General features: G+C 45.9%; 1 protein-coding gene across 1 annotated transcript in view; it reads right to left on the bottom strand.

The window, feature by feature from the left end:
* Positions 1-5227: 5227 nt before the first annotated feature.
* POU2F3 (POU class 2 homeobox 3) overlaps positions 5228-18475 on the bottom strand; it is a gene marked incomplete at both ends in the record, with an annotated part of 55333 nt that continues 42085 nt past the window's right edge. Inside the window, 9 exons of the mRNA XM_081333750.1 lie at positions 5228-5267; positions 6488-6620; positions 7351-7408; positions 8899-9060; positions 10156-10292; positions 11366-11507; positions 12410-12592; positions 14242-14324; positions 17457-17559. Of these exons, the coding sequence (XP_081189876.1) occupies positions 5228-5267; positions 6488-6620; positions 7351-7408; positions 8899-9060; positions 10156-10292; positions 11366-11507; positions 12410-12592; positions 14242-14324; positions 17457-17559 (1041 nt within the window). The remainder of the gene's footprint in view (positions 5268-6487; positions 6621-7350; positions 7409-8898; positions 9061-10155; positions 10293-11365; positions 11508-12409; positions 12593-14241; positions 14325-17456; positions 17560-18475) is intronic.

Here is an 18475-nt window from a genome sequence, read left to right as displayed (position 1 = left end):
AACGCTCTGACAATCTGCATTTGAAAGACAAAGGCCACTCTTTTGGAGACAGCAAAGTCCACATTCTGGACAGAGAGGACCACTGGTTTGAAAGAGGGGTCAAAGAGGCCATCTAGGTCAAAACTGAACAGCCCTATCTCAACAGAGGGGGAAGGATATGACACCATCTATCTCCTGTTTACAACACAATCATTTCAGCAGTTCCAAGAAGGCTCCAGACCCATTTACACTATTCAGGTGACTCTGTGGGCACAGATAAACCTCCAAGCAGCCTCAACAATTCTCAGAAAGAGTACTAATGACCAGAAGCAAGGAATATAAACCTTTCCATCCTCCGTCATTCAATCAGAACTGAAGAAGCTTCTTGGATGAGAAGCAAAACCTCTTCAAAGAAAAATAAAAGTCCAGTTGCCTTTTGAAAAAGCACCTTTGGGACAACCCTGACCTGGATGACTGAGAATCTCCATAGATATTTTTTGCACTGGGTTATGAGTTCATAAGACTGCTGCTGCTGTCAAAAACGTTAATCCTATTTGAAGTTACGTTGATAAGAGCTTTCATCTCTCAAATGCAAGAAATAAAAAGCCCAGCAGATTCTGGACTTGCCAGAATTCCTCTAGGGCAAGTCCTGCTCACAGTCACTCATGCCTTAGTCACAGCCTCTCTTGACAATTGCGATGTGTTTTACATGGGGCTGCCCTTAAAAAAATAATATCTGGAATTTTCAATTGGTTCATAGTGTGGCTTGCGTATGTGTTCTCTCTCCTGCTGCATTGTTTGCTGATTTGCTTCTGGTCCAATTCAAGGTGTGAGTTGTCTTCTTTAAAGCCGTCCATGGCTTAGGGCCAGGTTATCTGAAGGACTGTCTTTTCCCAGTTACGTTTAGCTCATCCCTCAGAGTGGGGAGGAAGGAGATGTTACAGGTTCTCTCTGCTAAGGAGGTCCATCTGGTGGGACCAAGAAGACGGGCCTTTTCTGTGGTGGCTCCCATTCTGTGGAACATCATTCTGGTGAAAATGAGATTGGCTTTCACCTTGACACTCTTTTGAAAGCCCCTGGAGACATGGATCCGCCAATGGGTCTGGGGACCTCAGAGTGATATGGATCCCATCAAGTCATTGGTCTGATTATTGCCACCAGGGGAGAAGGGGGTTATTGGGTTTTGTACTGAAGTTTTATCTTTGTAAGTCACCCAGAGTCAACCTGAATGAGTTGGGCAGCCATATACATTTTCATTAATAAATAAGTAATACATAAATTCTTCTTCTAGATTTTAGGTAGAAAAATACTTCAGATGTGGGTTAATTCATGATATAAAAACCACTACAGGGAAAGTTGGAAGAACTTGGATTGTTTCTTCTGGAAAAAGAGAAGAAAGCAGATCTGGAGGATGTATAAGCCTGATGAACTGAATCGTGGACTGGGTTGACTGACTGGAGCTACCATTCATGGTCTTTGATTTGTTTTGGACCTTCAACCATCCTCTGAGAAAGTTGTGGAAATCAGATCCTATGATAAAAGAGGCAATCCCTTTCAACACTGTAATAATGGTGATTTGTTAATCTGGATTTAATGCATTGTAGGAACCTGGCCAAAGTTTACTTAATTAACCTAACATTCTGGATTTGCATGATCCAATGAGCCATTAATAAGTCACATGGGCTAGGTTTACAGCACACTAGTAGTAAACTAGTGCCCTCAAGTGTAGTTGGCTAATGTGAACTTCAGTACATTGTGAGAAGACAGTGGGCAATGTAAGACTAAGCTTCATGCAAATACTAAACCAAAGCTAGAGACATTGAGTCATTCTAGACACTGCTTTGGTCTTTTTTTTCTAGGCTATCAGTTCACGTACCATCTTCTCTTGAATGTCCAACGTCCATTTCAGGTTCTTGCTTCACCTTCTTTGGCTGGAACCATACAATTTTTCACCAAATCTAGTGGCTACATTGCCTAAACATAACTGTCTGTTAAACTTGGCTTTTGCTGTTGTTGAGGTAGGGCAGAGCATGTGGGGAGAACTCTACTTCCTTGACTAATATATGGACTTGCTGTCAAAACCAGACAATGGGTGTATCTAATAACTAGGCTTAGCACATATGAACGAAGCCCATCTCTCTCTCCCCCCTTTAAATCAGTGGTTTTCAAAGCTTGACAACTTTAAGATGTATGGACCTCAACTCCCAGAATTCCCCAGCCAGTGTGCTTTGCAGTTCAGTGATATTTAGAACTTAAAGAGGCCACTCAACCATCTTCATGGGCACACATACCCCACTAAGCCGTGGCTAGATTCATACCCACTCCTATATACAAAGTATTTGTATACTTGCAAAAGCGAGCCCAGAGACTTCCGATGACCAAGGCAACATCATGTCACACTACAGGTATGTATAGAACAGGTCCTGATCCACCTGGGACAGGTCACCTGCCTCCTGCTCCTTCCTCAGGTGTTGGGTAGATGTGTGGGAGGGGAAGAGTTTGCAGGATGTAGGTTCAGCTTAGATGAATTTTAATTCCTTCTCTCTCTCACCTTGGGGTTTTAAAACATGGACAGACTTTTTGTACTGTGAGTGCAGGTATCTGACCTCGTAGAACATAGCTCTAAAGCACCTTTGCAATATTTTCTAAGCAAAATGGAAAATAAATATTTTCTAAGCAAAATAGACCAGAGCAACAGTAGAATCATGTGATCCTTAGTTCATTTTGTTACCCTTATTCCTATATGGTTGTATTTTAGTCTCCCCCCCCCTTTTTTTTAATCTATTGAACTAAGTGATCCACTCAGTACAAGATGTAAAGAAATACTGAAATGATTCTTCAGGTTTATATTTTAATCTGATTTACTAATTTGAAGTCAAAGTATTGGTTGATTTCAAGTACACTTTGGAATCTGGAACCCCTTCTGTATCTTATGGTGAAGGTTATCCCTACTCCCTGCTTCCACTGATGGTGTTCCCTAGTTGGGTCATGAAATGTCTGCAAGAAAACAACTAACCTTAACAAGCTCACCAGTGACCTCACAGTTTAACCCTGACCTGCAAATATTCTCTGCAAACTGTTTAGAAATGAGAAAGGGTTAGAGTTCTCTGTAGCTCTTTGCTGCCCTCTAGTGTGGTTGCTGGGATTTTTCCAGTCCAAATATGGCACTCCTGTTCATAGTCTATCTTCCTTTAAAAAAAGGAAGGCTTAAATTGAGAGTGTTTAGAAAACAGTCCAAGGACTACATTGACTGCAAGTGCAGAAATTTATTAATCTTCTTATGTTAAAATTACATGGATTGGTAGCATTGTATTGAGACCTCTTGCAAAGCTTTCTTGTTAATCAAGAGAAGGCAACTGGTGGGTCCTAGAAGGTCCCCATCTTCCCATTTACACCCCTCCCAGCACCCTGAGATCACGCCACCGGATACTGGTAGCAGAATTGTGACATTGCAGTGACAGGAAAGGTGCAGAGGACTGGTCAAGGATCTGTGTGCTAAAAGGCAGAGCATTCACACTCAGTGACAAACACAATCACACCCACAGGCACACACAGACCTAGTTACCTCATTTGCAAACCAGGGTGCCTGAACTTCACACTTTACCTTGGAGAATGTATCCGAAATTCTACCCTCCTTTAAAAGAAATCCGGAAAGCAGGCTGAAAAGACATCTGGATCAATCTACAATTGGAGAAGGGGTGGGGGTGGGGGTGGGCGAAGAATGCAGACTTTTCCAGCCCACCCTCATTTCCCTCTCTGGTAAAGAACTAACTCAAATAAAAAAACCAAGAGTGAGAATCATCCAACTCAGCTTTACTTCTTCAAGGAACAAGCAAGACAAGTGCTAGAGTGGGTAGGGGCCTTCTCCCCCCCCCCCCGCCCCCAGTCACCCTGCAGAGGAGCCAAGCGCCCCCCCAACCCCCAACTTCCCAGAAAGGGCAATGCAATGTCGGGATGTTTTAAGGGTGTGAAGTCAGAGAAGGCTTGCCTCTAGCCATCTCCTGCAAGGTTGATACGGCATGAAGTTTTAATGAATAGCAGCTACAGGAGACATGAAGATAAGCAGCTCCTTAAATCTTTACCTTCAGCTATTTTTTAAAAGAATTCGTGTCCCTTCTTTCTTTCTTCTCCCCCACCCCGCCTCCCTGCAACTTCCCCACCTCTTTTCCAGTCTTCCCCATCTCACACAGCAGCATCTCACTCTCAAAGCAGCTTTTCGCAAACTTGCAAAAGGGGGAAGGAGACTCGCAAGGAAAGCCAGAACCTGGAGAATAAAAGTTGAGTTCCTATCCCTCATGAAGGAGGAGGTGACGGGACCATTTGAGACATCTTTATGGCCTCGTCAACTACGTACATGTTCTCCCAGAAGTGTACTAAAAGAAGAAGAAAAATCCTGGGGAAGAAGCCCTGAGGCCCGTTCTAAGTTTTCTCCTTGAGTCTGAAGCATTGTGCATGAAAAACAAAACAAAACTGGGTTTGCTGAGAAGCAGGATGGAAAGACCTTTTGTGCAAGACCTATACACACAGAGTACCGCTCGTTCTACGACCCCACCTCCCAAACACTAGAAAAGCAAATGCTTTGGGGCTAAAAATCTCCACCTTTCTGCACTGCAGGGATGCCAATGCACCAGGTCAATGCGCCATCCCTTTGAAGCACAGAGATGCCGCATCGGTGTGACAGCCCTCTTGCTTCCCAACCTCACCTGGCTATGGGTTCTCTCCTGGATGGACCTGCAGAAGAAAAACCTGCCGTGCACCTAAAACCCCCTTCCCCCCCCCCCCGCCCTTGCTAAAATTTTTTTAAAAAAGGACTTCAAAAGGGCTATTCAAGAGGACCATTCAAACCTTAAATGAAATAATTTGGCCAACCTTGGCTCAGATTAGAAAAGGGCCTGTTTAGACCTGAAAGGGACATCTTTTCTGCAGAAGATGCTGGCAAGCTGGTGGGCTGAACAGAGGACGCACGTTGACAACATGCACACACATACACACATACCCCTCTCTCGGGTTGAGAGAGGGACCCATTGTAGCTTGAGTCTCTTTGAGAGTTCAGGGCTTGCATCTACCGACAGGAGATCCGGCCTTGCCCAAAGTCATCTTTGCCAATGTGCCAAACGTTTGCCTGAGAAAACATCTCCTGGAGGAGTCATCCGTGGAAAGAGGTGACGTCTCCCCCCAATTGCTTTATCTTTTTTTTTGTCTACAGAGGAAAAACAGGGAGCTATGGATGCTCTTCCCAAGTGATGCTTTAATGGAGGTAAGTAGGCTGGTTCCATCGGTACCATGATCTGAAAGACATGAAGGCAACACTTCAGTTGTTTCCTTGGGAAGGTGGGCACCTCAAGGGCAGTGGTGGGATTCTGCCAGTTCGCACCAGTTCGGCAGAACCGGTAGCTAATTTTTTGTTGCCCAGGCCCAGAATGGACTTCTGGAAGCGGCATCCACAGAGAGAACTGGTGGTTCACATATATGAGTCCCACCACTGCTCAAGGGGCAAGATGGAAGAAGGCCAAGCGGGCGACGGTGCCTGGTGTGGAGTTGCCAAGCATCTCCCCTCAAGAAAAAAAAATGTCAGCATGAATCACTCAAGGGCGGGGGAACCAATTCAGAAGGGCAACCTATAGTTTGTGCCCTCCTATTGAGTGATTTGCTTTGACAGTTATCTCCTGATTTTCACTCAAGGAAACATCAACGTTCTTCTCCCAGACTTTGACACTTTTCTCAGGGGGGGGGAGGAGAAATAAGATGATTTTGAAGTGTAGCTAGCATTTCAGTGGTGGTCTAGAGCCATCATAAACCTCAACTACATAAACTAATTAATATTGGAAGACTATTGCATTCTTTAAGGGATAGTTGCCACTTTGATCTAGGCGCCAGGCTAGAAACTGGAAGATGGGGAGTTCAAATGCTGCCTTAGACGTGAAAGCTGGCTGGGTGACCTTGGGCCAGTCGCCAGGAGACTGGGAGTTCTAGTCCTGCCTTAGACCTGAAAGCTGGCTGGGTGACCTTGGGCCAATCACCAGGAGATGGTGAGTTCTTAGTCCTGCCTTAGAGTTGAAAGTTGGCTGGGTGACCTTTGGTCAATCACCAGGGGACTGGGAGTTTTAGTTCTGCCTTACTGCAGACATGGAAGCCAGCTGGGTGACTTTGGGTTAATCACCAGGAGACTGGGAATTCTAGTCTTGCCTTAGACGTGAAAACCAGTTGGTTGACCTTGGACCAGCTACCCTCTCTCAGCCTAATCCACCTCACAGAGTTGTTGTGTGAAAAATAGGAGGAGGAAGGACTGTTAGATCTGTACACCGCCTTGAGTTGTTTATAAAAATAATAAAGGTGGGATATGAATAAATACATTTGAGATAAACATTGGACAGGACACTATCCTGGATGTGTTCCCTAGGAGCAACTGGCAAGTTTCTTATTCATCCCTATTGTCCACGTGTCTCTCTTGGTTTTATACCCAGAATCCTCTTGTCCCATAGAATAATGCAAATAGCAATGTCCTTACCCAGAAGAGTTGAAACTGGATGAATTGATGGCTACTTTAGAGTTACTTTGAGGCATGCTGGGATTGTTGGTGTGAAGTCCTGTGCCGGGCGATGAGGACCGGCTTGCATGGCCAGGAGAACAGGAAGAAGACACTAGGAAGTTGGGAAGAATATCAAGAATAATCAGGAAGCACAAGAGAGGCGGGGCTGTGTGTCCATGTGTTTCCGTGCATATTGGGAACTTTAAGATGTGAGTTTCCTCTCTCACACTCACTTTTCTTGTTTGCACATGAAAAGCAATTTACCACATTGGTGTCTTCATAATTGCTGAAGTCTAGTAGCTGAAGACTGTTACAGTGGCAGTTTTAACTTCATAGAGGCCATTCATTCATTCATTCATTCATTCATCATTCATTCATTCATTCATTCATTCATTCATTCATTCATTCATTCATTCATGTCAATCAATTTATATGTTGCCCATCTCACTATACAAAATAAAATTTGTGGGCAGGGTCAAAAGTGTCAAGATGGAGGTTGCAACTGTGTCACTTAAGCCCTGCCTCTTTTTTTAAATTGTATGCCAAAAGATAATTACAGTTGTCATTTGAGTTTTCAGCCCCTGCTCTGGCTGAATGCCCTTGGGTTTGACCTTACATCAGGGAAGACTTTCCTTGGCCAACCTCCAAGCATCTGAGGCTATGGAGATGTTGAGGGATACCGTTCTCCAAGCCTCAGATGCTTGAAGAATCCCAGGTGGTTTCTTTTGATGATGGAGTGTACATATGTTTTTAAAATAAAGACATAAAATGCCAGGCTTACAAAAATGCAACAAAGCAAATAAAATAAAAATAAAAATGGATCCATTCTTGATAGAACTTACCTGCGCCATGCATGGAACTGTGGGCAGAAAGAGAACCCAAAGATCCTGAGGTAGAAACCTGCAAAAGAGGTGGAGACAGATCTGGTTGATTGACTCTAGAGGTTCTAGAGCAGGGCTGTCAAATTCGCCATGTCACGTGATGTGTCGTGACGGATTGTCACTTTTTCCCCCTTGCCATAGCTGAGGTATGCACAGCTTCTGTGTGATGCATCCGGCCCACAGGCCAGCAGTTTGACACCCCCGTTCTAGAGGTTCTGGGCTCTAAACGTTGCCCAATCCTGAGCATCACACATGGCGCTCGAGAAGAAGCCATGACTTCCTTGTCATCTAAGGTAGGGTCCCCAACCCCTGGGCCATGGACCGGTACCGGGCTGTGGCATGCCAGTGACTGGGCCACACAAACAAGCAAAGCCCCATCCTTGGGATGCAGGCAGCACACAAAACCATGCACTCTCTGGTCTGCAGAAAAACCTCTGTTCACGGAACCGGTCCCTGGCACCCAAAAGGTTGGGGACCTCTGATCTAAGGCCAACCCAGCCCAGACAGGACTGCTCTAGAGCAGAGATTTGAGCCACATGCTATCAGGGATATGCTCAGGAGAGTTTGCTTGGTCAATGCACATGTATAGGGCTTTGGTTCTTCGACATTCTGCATTTACTGATATTGAAACTGGAATGGTTGACTTTGCTTACATGCCCAACACTCAGACTCTTAGAAGACGGGCAGGAAGCAGCAGGCATGAGTCAGTGGAAGATGCCATTGCCAGTGACTCAGGAAAAAAAAGTTTCCAGGTCTCCCAGTGACTCAGAGCCAACATGGAGCCCTTCTTGCTGGCAACCTGTTGGGGAATCCAAAACAAGGAGTCGTGCTGGCTGCGGAACTCATGTCACACCTGGAACAGGTGGGGGAAGGAAGAGGAGAGGGGGAAGTCCCTTCCAGTCTATCGAGTTCTGCTCACAGTTTCACTTGGATGCCAGTCCTTTCCTTAAAGTCATTGTCATCACGGCTGCACAATCTTTCAGAAGGGAACGTTGCAGGGGGAAAGAGTTCCTGGCTGGCTGGCTACAGACGTGACCCCTCCCAGCTGTGTGGCTGAATGAAAACTCCAGGCATTTGTCCTGGAGGCTGCTGGGCATGGTAGTGTGGCAAGCATGGGGATGGGGAATCAGAGCTTTCCACTACTTTCCATCAAAGAAAATGCACATTTGCTCTATCATAAATGATGGAGGATGGAGGCCTTTATTTATAGGTGGTGGCTGATCAAGACGGGAAGCAAGAATTTCCCGACATGCAGCACGCTGGGACTTTCCACCCAGGAAACTTTTCACTCTTCTCCTTAAACCCCCCATGGGGCCTTCATCTTGTTCCCAGCTTATGATGAGATGGGTTGAAGTTGAAGTTGTCCTGAGCTGGGCTCTGGTCTTGAACCTCCCTTCCCTTATTTTTTTCCTTTTTTTTCTTTTTCTTTCCTGCCTGTCCCTCCCTCCCTCCCTCCCCCCTCGCTTCCCCCCCTCCTAGAGAAAAAGGGAGCCAAGCAGCCCTCCTTACCAGTCTGGAGTTGTAGAGGGGTGACTTCATGGGGGAGGGCATCGGACAGCTGATCCGTTTTTCCTTCTGCCTTCGGTTGCAGAACCAGACACGGACCACTTCTTTCTCCATGGCCAGCTGTTCTGCAATCAGGGCGATTTCCTCCGAGCTGGGCTTGGGGTTCTGCTGAGAGAAGGTCCACAATAAGAACGAATGGAAGGATGGAGCGGAGCAACCTTCCCCGTCCTGTCAGCTTCGGTGCTAAGGAGATTAAGAGAGGAAGGAGTCCAACTTCTAGGGTCCTTCGCCTGCCCGTTTTACAGAAGCAACTTTCGGTTGAGCCAGACGGAAAAAGGGAAGCAAGGTTGTCCCTCCTGCACCTCCAAGCTTCTCCTCGGGCAACTCACTGCTTCTTCTCTGGGCTGGAAACAGTCCTGAGTTTAAAAAAGGGCCAGATTTCTTCCTGCTGGCCCATTTCCTACATTATTATTATTATTATTTATTTAACTTATATACCACCCTATTCCCGTAGGACTCAGGGCGGTTTACAGGGCAATTAAAATCATACCATACAAAAGTTAAAAAAAAAACAAACAGTTAATTAAAACAGTTAAATAAAATTAAATTTAGGGGCCAAAATTTAAAAAGTTACAACATTAAAACCCAATTAAAACCCCTCAGTCTAGGCTCAACAGCTCAAAGAGCCAAGTTTTCAGGTCCTGGCGGAATGAGCAGAGGTCGGGGGCAGTCCTAAGTTCCATGGGGAGCTGGTTCCAAAGGGCAGGCGCACCCACAGAGAAGGCCCTCTCTCTGGGAGTCACCCGCCGGCAATCCTTTACTGGAGGTACCCTAAGAAGGCCCTCCCTGTGGGAGCGCACAGGACGATGGGAAGTTGATGCCGGCAGCAGGTGTTCCCTCAGATAATCCGGACCCAAGCCATTTAGGGCTTTACAGGTCGTCACCAGCACCTTGAATCTCACTCGGAAGGCAACCGGAAGCCAATGCAGCTCGCGGAGAAGAGGTGTTACACAGGAGTATCGGGGAACTCTCATCACAACTTGCGCAGCTGCATTCTGCACCAGTTGAAGCCTCCGAGTGGTCCTCAAGGGCAGCCCCATGTAGAGAGCATTGCAGTAGTCTGGCTTGCCTTTTGTGTGTGGCGTCTTTCTGCTTATCCTTGCTTGCAAAGATGCTGCCAAGAATGGTCAACCTCCATTCAGCTCTGAGCATCCCTGCCAGGACACCTGCCTGTTTCCCTTCAAGGACAGCCATACTTACGTCCTGGAACCGTTTCTCCAGCGTGGAGCGAATGTTGGTCTCAATGCTGGTTCGTTTCTTTCTCTTGCGCCCAAACATCTCGCTTACGGAGGGGTAGGAACTGGGGCTGCTGACGGAGGAGTCCAAGGGGGAGGATTCTGTGGAGAAGGGGGGGGGGAGAGAAGAGACAAGCCAATTTTTTTGTTGTTGTCATTGCAATTCACTTTGTCTAACTTGATTGGCACGAGTCCCTTCTTTCCCTCTGAATGTTACAAAAGGGCAGATCTGAGTCTGTCGTCGTGTTTTTCTGGACTGTTCGACGTGACATTTCAGCAAGAGTCCTAAAGATGATGAAAGTTGGCATATTCTGCAATTTTCTGCTTGCACACCCCCACATTCTTCTATTTTGCTTGTATTTGGGGAGTTCAAAACACTCTGCTGACCCCTTGTGGCTCAATGTGCTCATCACAGTCACACAGCCCAGTTTGGCTTAAGCACATCTGCAAACCTTTCCTCACCCATTTTAAGTGCGTTGAATGTGCATGGGTTCTTAAGGTAGTTCTTTAGGGCATTGAAATGTGCTTCCCTCCTTCCAACCCCCCCCCCAAACAATGGGAAATATCCAATGAGCAAAGAGTTAGAAAAGGAAGAAGGAAAGGGAGGGGGGAAAAGAGTGGGGGGAGGCATTGGCTTCCAACTTCCTTTGGTGCAATAGAGTACCAACTTCAAACCTCAACTTTTTACTTTTACAAAATGATATAAACTAGCCATTTTGATAACATCAAATCTATCTAACTGGTAAAGCCCACAATCAAAATTTCATTTTTCCCCCCACCGTAAGCACGCTTCTCTATTCCCTTTTCCTTTCCCCATCTTTCCCCCTATTTACTTTGTATTTCGATTGTATCGTATATTATAAACTAATAAAAATTTTAAAAAGAAAAAGAAATGGAAGAAGGCAAAACATTTTTTTCTTTTAAACATCCTGTAATCTCTTGCATTGGAGTGGAGTTGGGGGCAACTGAACAAAGCTGAGCATTGACCGGCCAAATCCCCTTCCTGACACCTATAGAGAGCTCATAGCAAATATATTCTCTTTGTGCGCAGAGATAAAAACTATCTGCCACTACCTAGGATTGAATTCTAGGTCACCAAGCTGCTCTGAAGAAGGCAGAACATTACTGACCTCGCTTAAATATATAAATAAATATATATATAAATATAATCATACCTGCGTCACTCAGCCACTTCTCCAGGAGTGGTTTTAGCTTGCACATGTTCTTGAAGCTCAGGTTGAGAGCTTCAAAGCGAGAAATGGTGGTCTGGCTGAAGTCATTTCCATAGAGTTTCCCCATAGCCAGACCCACGTCGCCCTATGGAGAGGAAAAAGGGTCAGAAAATGGACTAAGGGACCTGGGAGAGCAGACTCTGTTTTATTGGCTGAATATTGCATAGGATTCTTCTCTTATCATGCTCCTTTTGCAGGAGCATTGTCTTAAATCCAGGGCCATCTTCCTTTTGAGTACATTAAATATTAGTCATACTGTACCTAATCATTGTAATAGAATGATGTAACAGGGTTAATTACGATCTGCTAATTGTACTCACTATTATAGTAATGTAAAGCCACAGACTATCTTTGTAAGGAGCATGTAGGTAGAAATTAGAAAAATAACTAAATAGGGGTAAAACTAATTAGAATTAACAGATTATATATTTGTTGTAAAAAAAAGTTCTTCATTGATTCAGCCTCAGGTCATTTACAAGAATAAGGAAAGGAAGAAAGAAAAAGAGGAAGTAAGAAGGAAAGAAAGGGAGGGAGGGAGGGAGGAAGGGAGGAAGGAAGAAGCAAGAAGTAAGGAAGGAAAAGAAAAGAAAGAAAGAAAGAAAGAAAAAGAAAGAGGGAGGGAGGGAGAGAGGGAGGAAGGAAGGAAGGAAGGAAGGAAGGAAGGAAGGAAGGAAGGAAGGAAGGAAGGAAGGAAGGAAGGAAGGAAAGAAATGTGCAGGACTCAATTCAAGGAGAGCCAAAGGCTTGGGCCAGGGACGTCTCCAGAGAAGGTCCAAAAAATCAAGATGGTGGGCACGCCTCTGTGGCTTAAACTTTGGCCCTCTTTTCCATGCTCTGCATGTGTGCACTTTCCTGCTATTTCACTTCCCTCTCTTAGCACAGATCTGGAAGGCTTCTCCTGGTGCCCCTGCACTGCTGCACCTGGGAGCAGAAAGGCCTTTTCCTCTAAGCAAAAGTATGTGAATTGTCCAGGTGAGACCCTCTCACCTGCGTAAACCCCAGTTTGATGCGCCTCTGCTTAAAAGTCTTGGCAAATTTTTCCAGCTCTTCCAAATCATTGGCTTCATCTGTTGCCATGGAGGACGACAAGTGTTTGGCCACTTGTAAGTGTTGAGGGGCCTCCAGGTGAGGCTCCAACGATGACCCAGGGTGTCCAGGACGTCCCACGGCCTGTTAAAATGCAAGCCGTTGTGGAATTGTCATTGCACTGCAGCTGCAACTCATCCTTCTCCAACCCTTGACAACCTATTCCAGAATTCCCAGCCACATGGGTCCAGACCAGTGGTGGGATTCAGTCAGTTCTCACCGGTTCGGTAGAACCAGTAGTTAAATTCTGCTGCATTCAGAGAACCAGCTGGCTTCCAGAAGTCAAGTCTAGGCTTCGGAGGCCTGGAGGAGGCCTCCCAGGCCTATAACGGCCTGCTGGAAGTGCATGGATGCCACTTCCGGAAGTCCGTTCTAGGCCTCAGAGGCCCAGGCCTACATCAAATAAGGTATTTGAATCCCACCACTGGTCCAGACACATCTGGAAGAGCACCCCGTTAGGAGAGCATCATGGGGTCTACATTGGCAGGCCAAACCACAGAGACCTTAAGCTTCTGAAGCTCCCGCAAACCAGCCACTTCTTTTCAGTCGCTCTTGTTCATGGATGGTGCCATCATGGATGTTCAGCAAGACTGAATCTCATCAGGATTAGGAGATCTATGGAGATTTCATGGTTGTCCCAAAGGTGCTTTTTTCCCCCAAAGGCAACTTCACTTCCTTGGGTTTTTCTTTTCTTTAAGTGTTTTGCTTCTCATCCAAGAAGCTGAGCCGAAGAAGCTTCTTGGATGAGAAGCAAAACATTTTCAAAGAACACCCCCCCCCACCCCCACCCCAAGAAAGTCCAGTTGCCTTTGGGGGAAAAAGCACCTTTGGGACAGGAGTAAGAGGGCGTCTATCAGGAAACCTCAGGTTAAATAGGACAGACGGAGAAGCTGAAGAACATCCCAGCAAGAGTGAAGTTATTTCTGTAGGATTGGCAAGAAAAGTCCTTGAATGGGTCCCTATAGTTATCAGGCATCCAACTCAAGTTGAAGAAGACCTTCTTTTGAGTTCCATGATCTTAATCTTCTGGGGCATTTTAATGAGCTATTGTGCCCTGCAGACTTTTCAGAAGCAGAGGCAGACATTGAGACAGACGGAGAGAAAGAGACAGAGATGATGCACTTCAACGGTGAGCAGGAAACTGGTTGTGTCAACCTAGGCTTGGCAATAGGATTATGAACCTGCCAGGTGAAAGATTTCATCACTGGCGATTTCTGTAGCATTGGGGAGAACTTTGAACAAGTCCAAGGAGAAATATGGACCTCTTCAAAATATGGGCTTAGAAGAACTCAAAATAAGAGCGTTGGAAAGATTTGGGTATGGCTAGTCTAGAGAAAAGAAGGACTAGGGGTGACATGATAGCAGTATTCCAGGTATAGGGTCTTCTGCTTGAGCTGGGAGTTGGTCTAGAGGACTTCCAAGGTCCCTTCCAGCTCTATTCTGAATTTAGAATTTAGAATTTAGCAAGGGACGGTGGAAGTCCTCTGGACCAAGCCCTTGTTCCAGCAGGAGACCCTATTCCATTCCAGACAAGTGGCTGTCCAGTCTCTTCTTAAAAGCCTCCAGTGATGGAGCAACCACAGCTTCTGAAGGCAACTTCCGGTCCACTGGTGAATTGTTCTCACTGTCAGGAAATTCCTCCTTAATTCTAAGTTGGTTCTCAGTTGAACAGAGTTTCAGCCAATGACAACCCTTATAAGGACAACAGCAGCGAGTCAATGGATGGGACTTACCTGAGATGCTAAACTGTGTCCGTGCTGTGGGAGCAGAAGCCCACTTTGCTGCTGAGGAAAGGAGAGAAGGTTCGACTGGAGAGCTGAAAGAGAGGGAGGAAAATGTTGGTCAGATACTTTGGTTCCACCAAGCCCAGCCATATCCAGATGCAGATCGTGGTCCCATATCCCCAATTTTAGAGCCTCAAGAGATGCGCCTCCTCTTCTCCCCTTATTCCATTCCTTTGGTGGCAAGGCGTTTCTTCCCTTCTCTTTCCCCGGTGCAACATTTCACAACTTGGTTAGTCATCTAGAGAGAGATGCTTGTGCAAATTAACCTCCCCCCCCACATCCCGCAGCTCACTACCACAAGTTGGAATTGCTCGAAATGAAAAGTAGAGCGATTCTGAGGGCCGGAAACGAAAGTGTCAGAGCAGAGAATCGCTCTTGACCTCTGATTGTTCCATCCCATGGTTTTAAATTCAGAAGTAAAGTTTGTTATGTCTGGCAGGCTTAATCTTAAGAAAACGACCTAGAATTATAGGTCGTCCTCCACTTACAATTCATTTAGTGACCACTAGAAGTTGCCAGGGCACTGAAAAAGTGACTGATGACTGTTTTTCACACTTATGACCGTCGCAGCGTTCCCCACAGTCAGGTGATCAAAATTCAGATGCTTGGCAACTGGTTCATACTTATGACGGTTGCAGTCTCCCGGGGTCACATGATCCCCTTCTGACAAGCAAAGTCCATGGGGAAGCTAGATTCACTTTGCAATTGTTGTTGTTGTTGTTGTTGTTGTTGTTAGTTGTGAAGTCGTGTCCGACCAATCGCGACCCCATGGACAACAATTGTATTGCTAGCTTAACAACTGCAGTGATTCATTAACAACTGTGGCAAGGAAGGTTGTAAAATGGGACAAAACTCACTTAACTAATGTCTCCCTTAGCAGCAGAAATTTTGGGCTCAATTGTGGCTGTAAGTCAAGGAGTACCAGTGCAGCATCTACCCACCCCACAGGTTGCATTACAACTCCCATCACTCCCAGCCAGGTTGGAGCAAGTTCAGTCAAATGCCACCATCCCTGTCTCACAGGCACGTGGCTGTGACAAGGAGGCAATTTGCTGGAGGCGACTTGATGACAAAGGTGAGGCAACAGCTCCTGAAGTCTTCCATGCTTTGAATTGCCTGCCATCAAACAGACAAATTGGCAGGTGTCTTCCTGCTTCATGAGGCCTCTGTTAAGACTGTGAATTGTTGCAGGAGGTGAATGGGTGTTTTTATTTAAAAAAGGGCAGCACAGCAGAATCTTCAGCCGCTGTATGAACTCTTCCGGTTGCACATCATGTGTGACAAGTCAGAACGGTGGTTGAAGACCCACATTTCAACTGCGCTTTGGCTGGCACCCTTGTTCATACTTTTTCATCCATAATTTCTCAGTCTTTTGGCTATGATCAAGTGCAGTGTGTGGTACTATTTCACCCAACTCATCTCCTTCAGAATAACAGCAGAGTTGGAAGGGACCTTGGAGGTCTTCTAGTCCAACATCCTGTTCAAGCAGGAGACCCTAGACCATTTCAGGCAAATGGCTGTCCAATCTCTTCTTAAAAACCTCCAGTGTTGGGGCACCCAGAACTTCTGCAGGCAAGTCGTTCCACTGGTTTATTGTTCTCACTGCCAGGAAATTCCTCCTTAGTTCTAGGTTGCTTCTCTCCTTGTTTAGTTTCCATCGTTGCTTCTTGTCCTGCCTTCGGGGGCTTTGGAGAACGGGTTGACCCCACTTCTTCTTTGTGTCATCCCCTTAGACATTGGAAGTTAATTGTTCTCACTGTCAGGAAATTTCTCCTTCGTTCCAGGTTGGTTCTCTCCTTGATTCTGCTCCTGCCTGTCACTGAAAACTGAGTCACCACGAATTACCTTTGGGTTTCTATTGCTGGCCTGTGTAATCCTGATCTTGCACCTCCTTCAGCAAAACCCTCACTTTGCTTCTGATGTCATGTCTCCCAGGGGCAAGGAAACAAAACAGAACTGTTGAAATCACCACAGGGTAGGAACTGGCTCGGGGTTTCATGCGCCTGGAAACTTGCAAATCAGGGCCACGCTTGTCAGCACAATTAGACTCACAAGTCCTGTGTGGCTCTGGAAAGGCTTGGCGACTGCTCCATCCATTGTTTAATCATTTTACAACATTTGAGCCAGATAGGATCTAAATGAGCCAGAAGTAAAAAAAATTAGCTCCATGGCTTTGCTTCCCAGCTGTAGGGTGGCTGGTTCGGCCTGCTTGGGTAAGTCTCTTCCTGGAGGGCGGGGGGAAGGTTTGGGCAGAAAAAGATGAGTGGTGATACCATACACTTGCTCTGAACTTTGACTCTGGAACCATTTGCTTTTTTTAAAAAAAAAATTGGAATTATAAGGAAGCAGAAGAAACAAACGTGCTGAGCTGGTCATTCCAGGGTAGGGCAAATGAGCTCTTTGGTGGCTCAGCCAAATTTTGGGTCTTGGTGGGCTGGATTGCTGGTGATCTTGGATTCTGAAATGCCAGTTCTACTCATAATAAGACCGTGTTCATCCCTAACCTGAGAGTGGATGAGCAAGTGCAGCTGTTGTGTGATCAAAATCTGGTTGGATAAGGGTGTAATGCTGTCCTGATGGAAATAAGGACTCCTGAGCTTGTGGTCCTTCAGGAGTCTTGACATTAAGGCCGGGTAGAAAATGTCTACCTGGGACTCAGGATTCTGCTGCTGAGGCAAGAGTTACAATAGTATGTTGAGGGGAATTTTGGACGGGTGGGCGGAACAAGCTGGAGAACGTGCTGGTGTAACTGTCTTGGTATCCAGGAGAATCCCTAAGAGGTTTGAACAAGAAGCTGCTAGCAACCATCACTGTTGCCAGGAAGTTCCTGGAAGGACCAAAAGGCTTTAGAAACAGGAATTAAGCATTTCCTGGAGAAGGCTGCTCAGTTCTTGCCTGGAGAAAAGATTGGACTCTTAGACCTCAGAGAAGGGAGAAGGAGCTGAAAGAAGTAGTTCCCGACTACTTGAGGAATTGGTGGTATGACTCAGGACTAGGGGACAGCATCTACACAAGGGTTTCTCAACCTTGGCAACTCCAAGATGCATGGACTTCAACTCTCAGACTTTAAGAAGCCCACCCATCTTAAAGTGGCCAAGGCTGAGAAACACTGACCTACACAGACATTATAGAAATCGGCCAAAATCTAAAGATGTTCACCTTACCTTGTTGTCCTGCCGGGCTTTGAGAAAGCAGGAATAGCGGGACGGACTGCATAGGCCCTGGAACTTGCACAAGTTGCTGCAAAGTATGAAGAGAATTCACATTCTGAAGGAGAAGAGGACAGGTCAGACACACTAGGACACCCTTCCACAGCCAGCCCATCACTGGGCAACTGTCCCTCTTCTGCTTCAGATGCATCCTCCCACTTTCTGCTTTCTCCTTTTTCTCTTTCCCAAATAACAGCACATCTGCAAATGTGTGGCCATTCTCAGCTTGCTCTTGGCTTGAGGAGCAACACTGGAAGCCCAGGTCATAGAGCCCTTATTGAATTAAGCCATTGTTTGTGTAACCAAGGTCTTTTATTGGGATAGCCCCTTCCTCCCAATCCCCGACCAAGCCCCAAATCAACAATGCTTTGCCCAAATGCCTTGGCTTATGAATTGGAGTGGCTCTCTCAAAAAGGTGTGGCCTAAACTGTGATTCTTAATGTGACATAAGGAGTGGAAATATTAAAGTATTATTAAGCATGACTGGCGAGTAATCATCTTTACTTGGTTTAATTTTAATTAAATTTAAATATAAATGAAAGCAGAGCTAATTAGTTCTCTGGCCCCACCCTATATGGGGGAGAGTGTCCTTTTATCACTCGAAGGCTAAATAAGTCTCTAGACCAGAAAAAGGTTGCCCATTCCTAGCATAAACCAGGATCCCCCTAGGACGGTGACTGGGTTTACCCATTGCTCAAAAGCTAGGACACATTATAGTTTCTTTCATGCAGTACAATGTGGTATCCAGCCATATTGTGATATCCAGCCCAAATGGAAGATAGGACAACCATTTATCCCAGATGGTCTAAGGACTCCTGACTTGGGCAGGGGGTTGGACTAGTTGACCTCCAAGATCCCTTCCAGCCCTATGATTGTTTGATTCTAGATGAGCAAGAGCTTTTGTAATCTACATCTTGAACCTCACTTAAAAACTTTACAAATGCCAATAGCCTCATCCTCCATAAATGTCCACG

The sequence above is a fragment of the Vipera berus genome (genome assembly GCF_964194415.1).
Source record: "Vipera berus genome assembly, chromosome: 8".
NCBI classification, from domain to species: domain Eukaryota; kingdom Metazoa; phylum Chordata; class Lepidosauria; order Squamata; family Viperidae; genus Vipera; species Vipera berus.
This window is presented reverse-complemented; position numbering and strand designations above follow the sequence as displayed.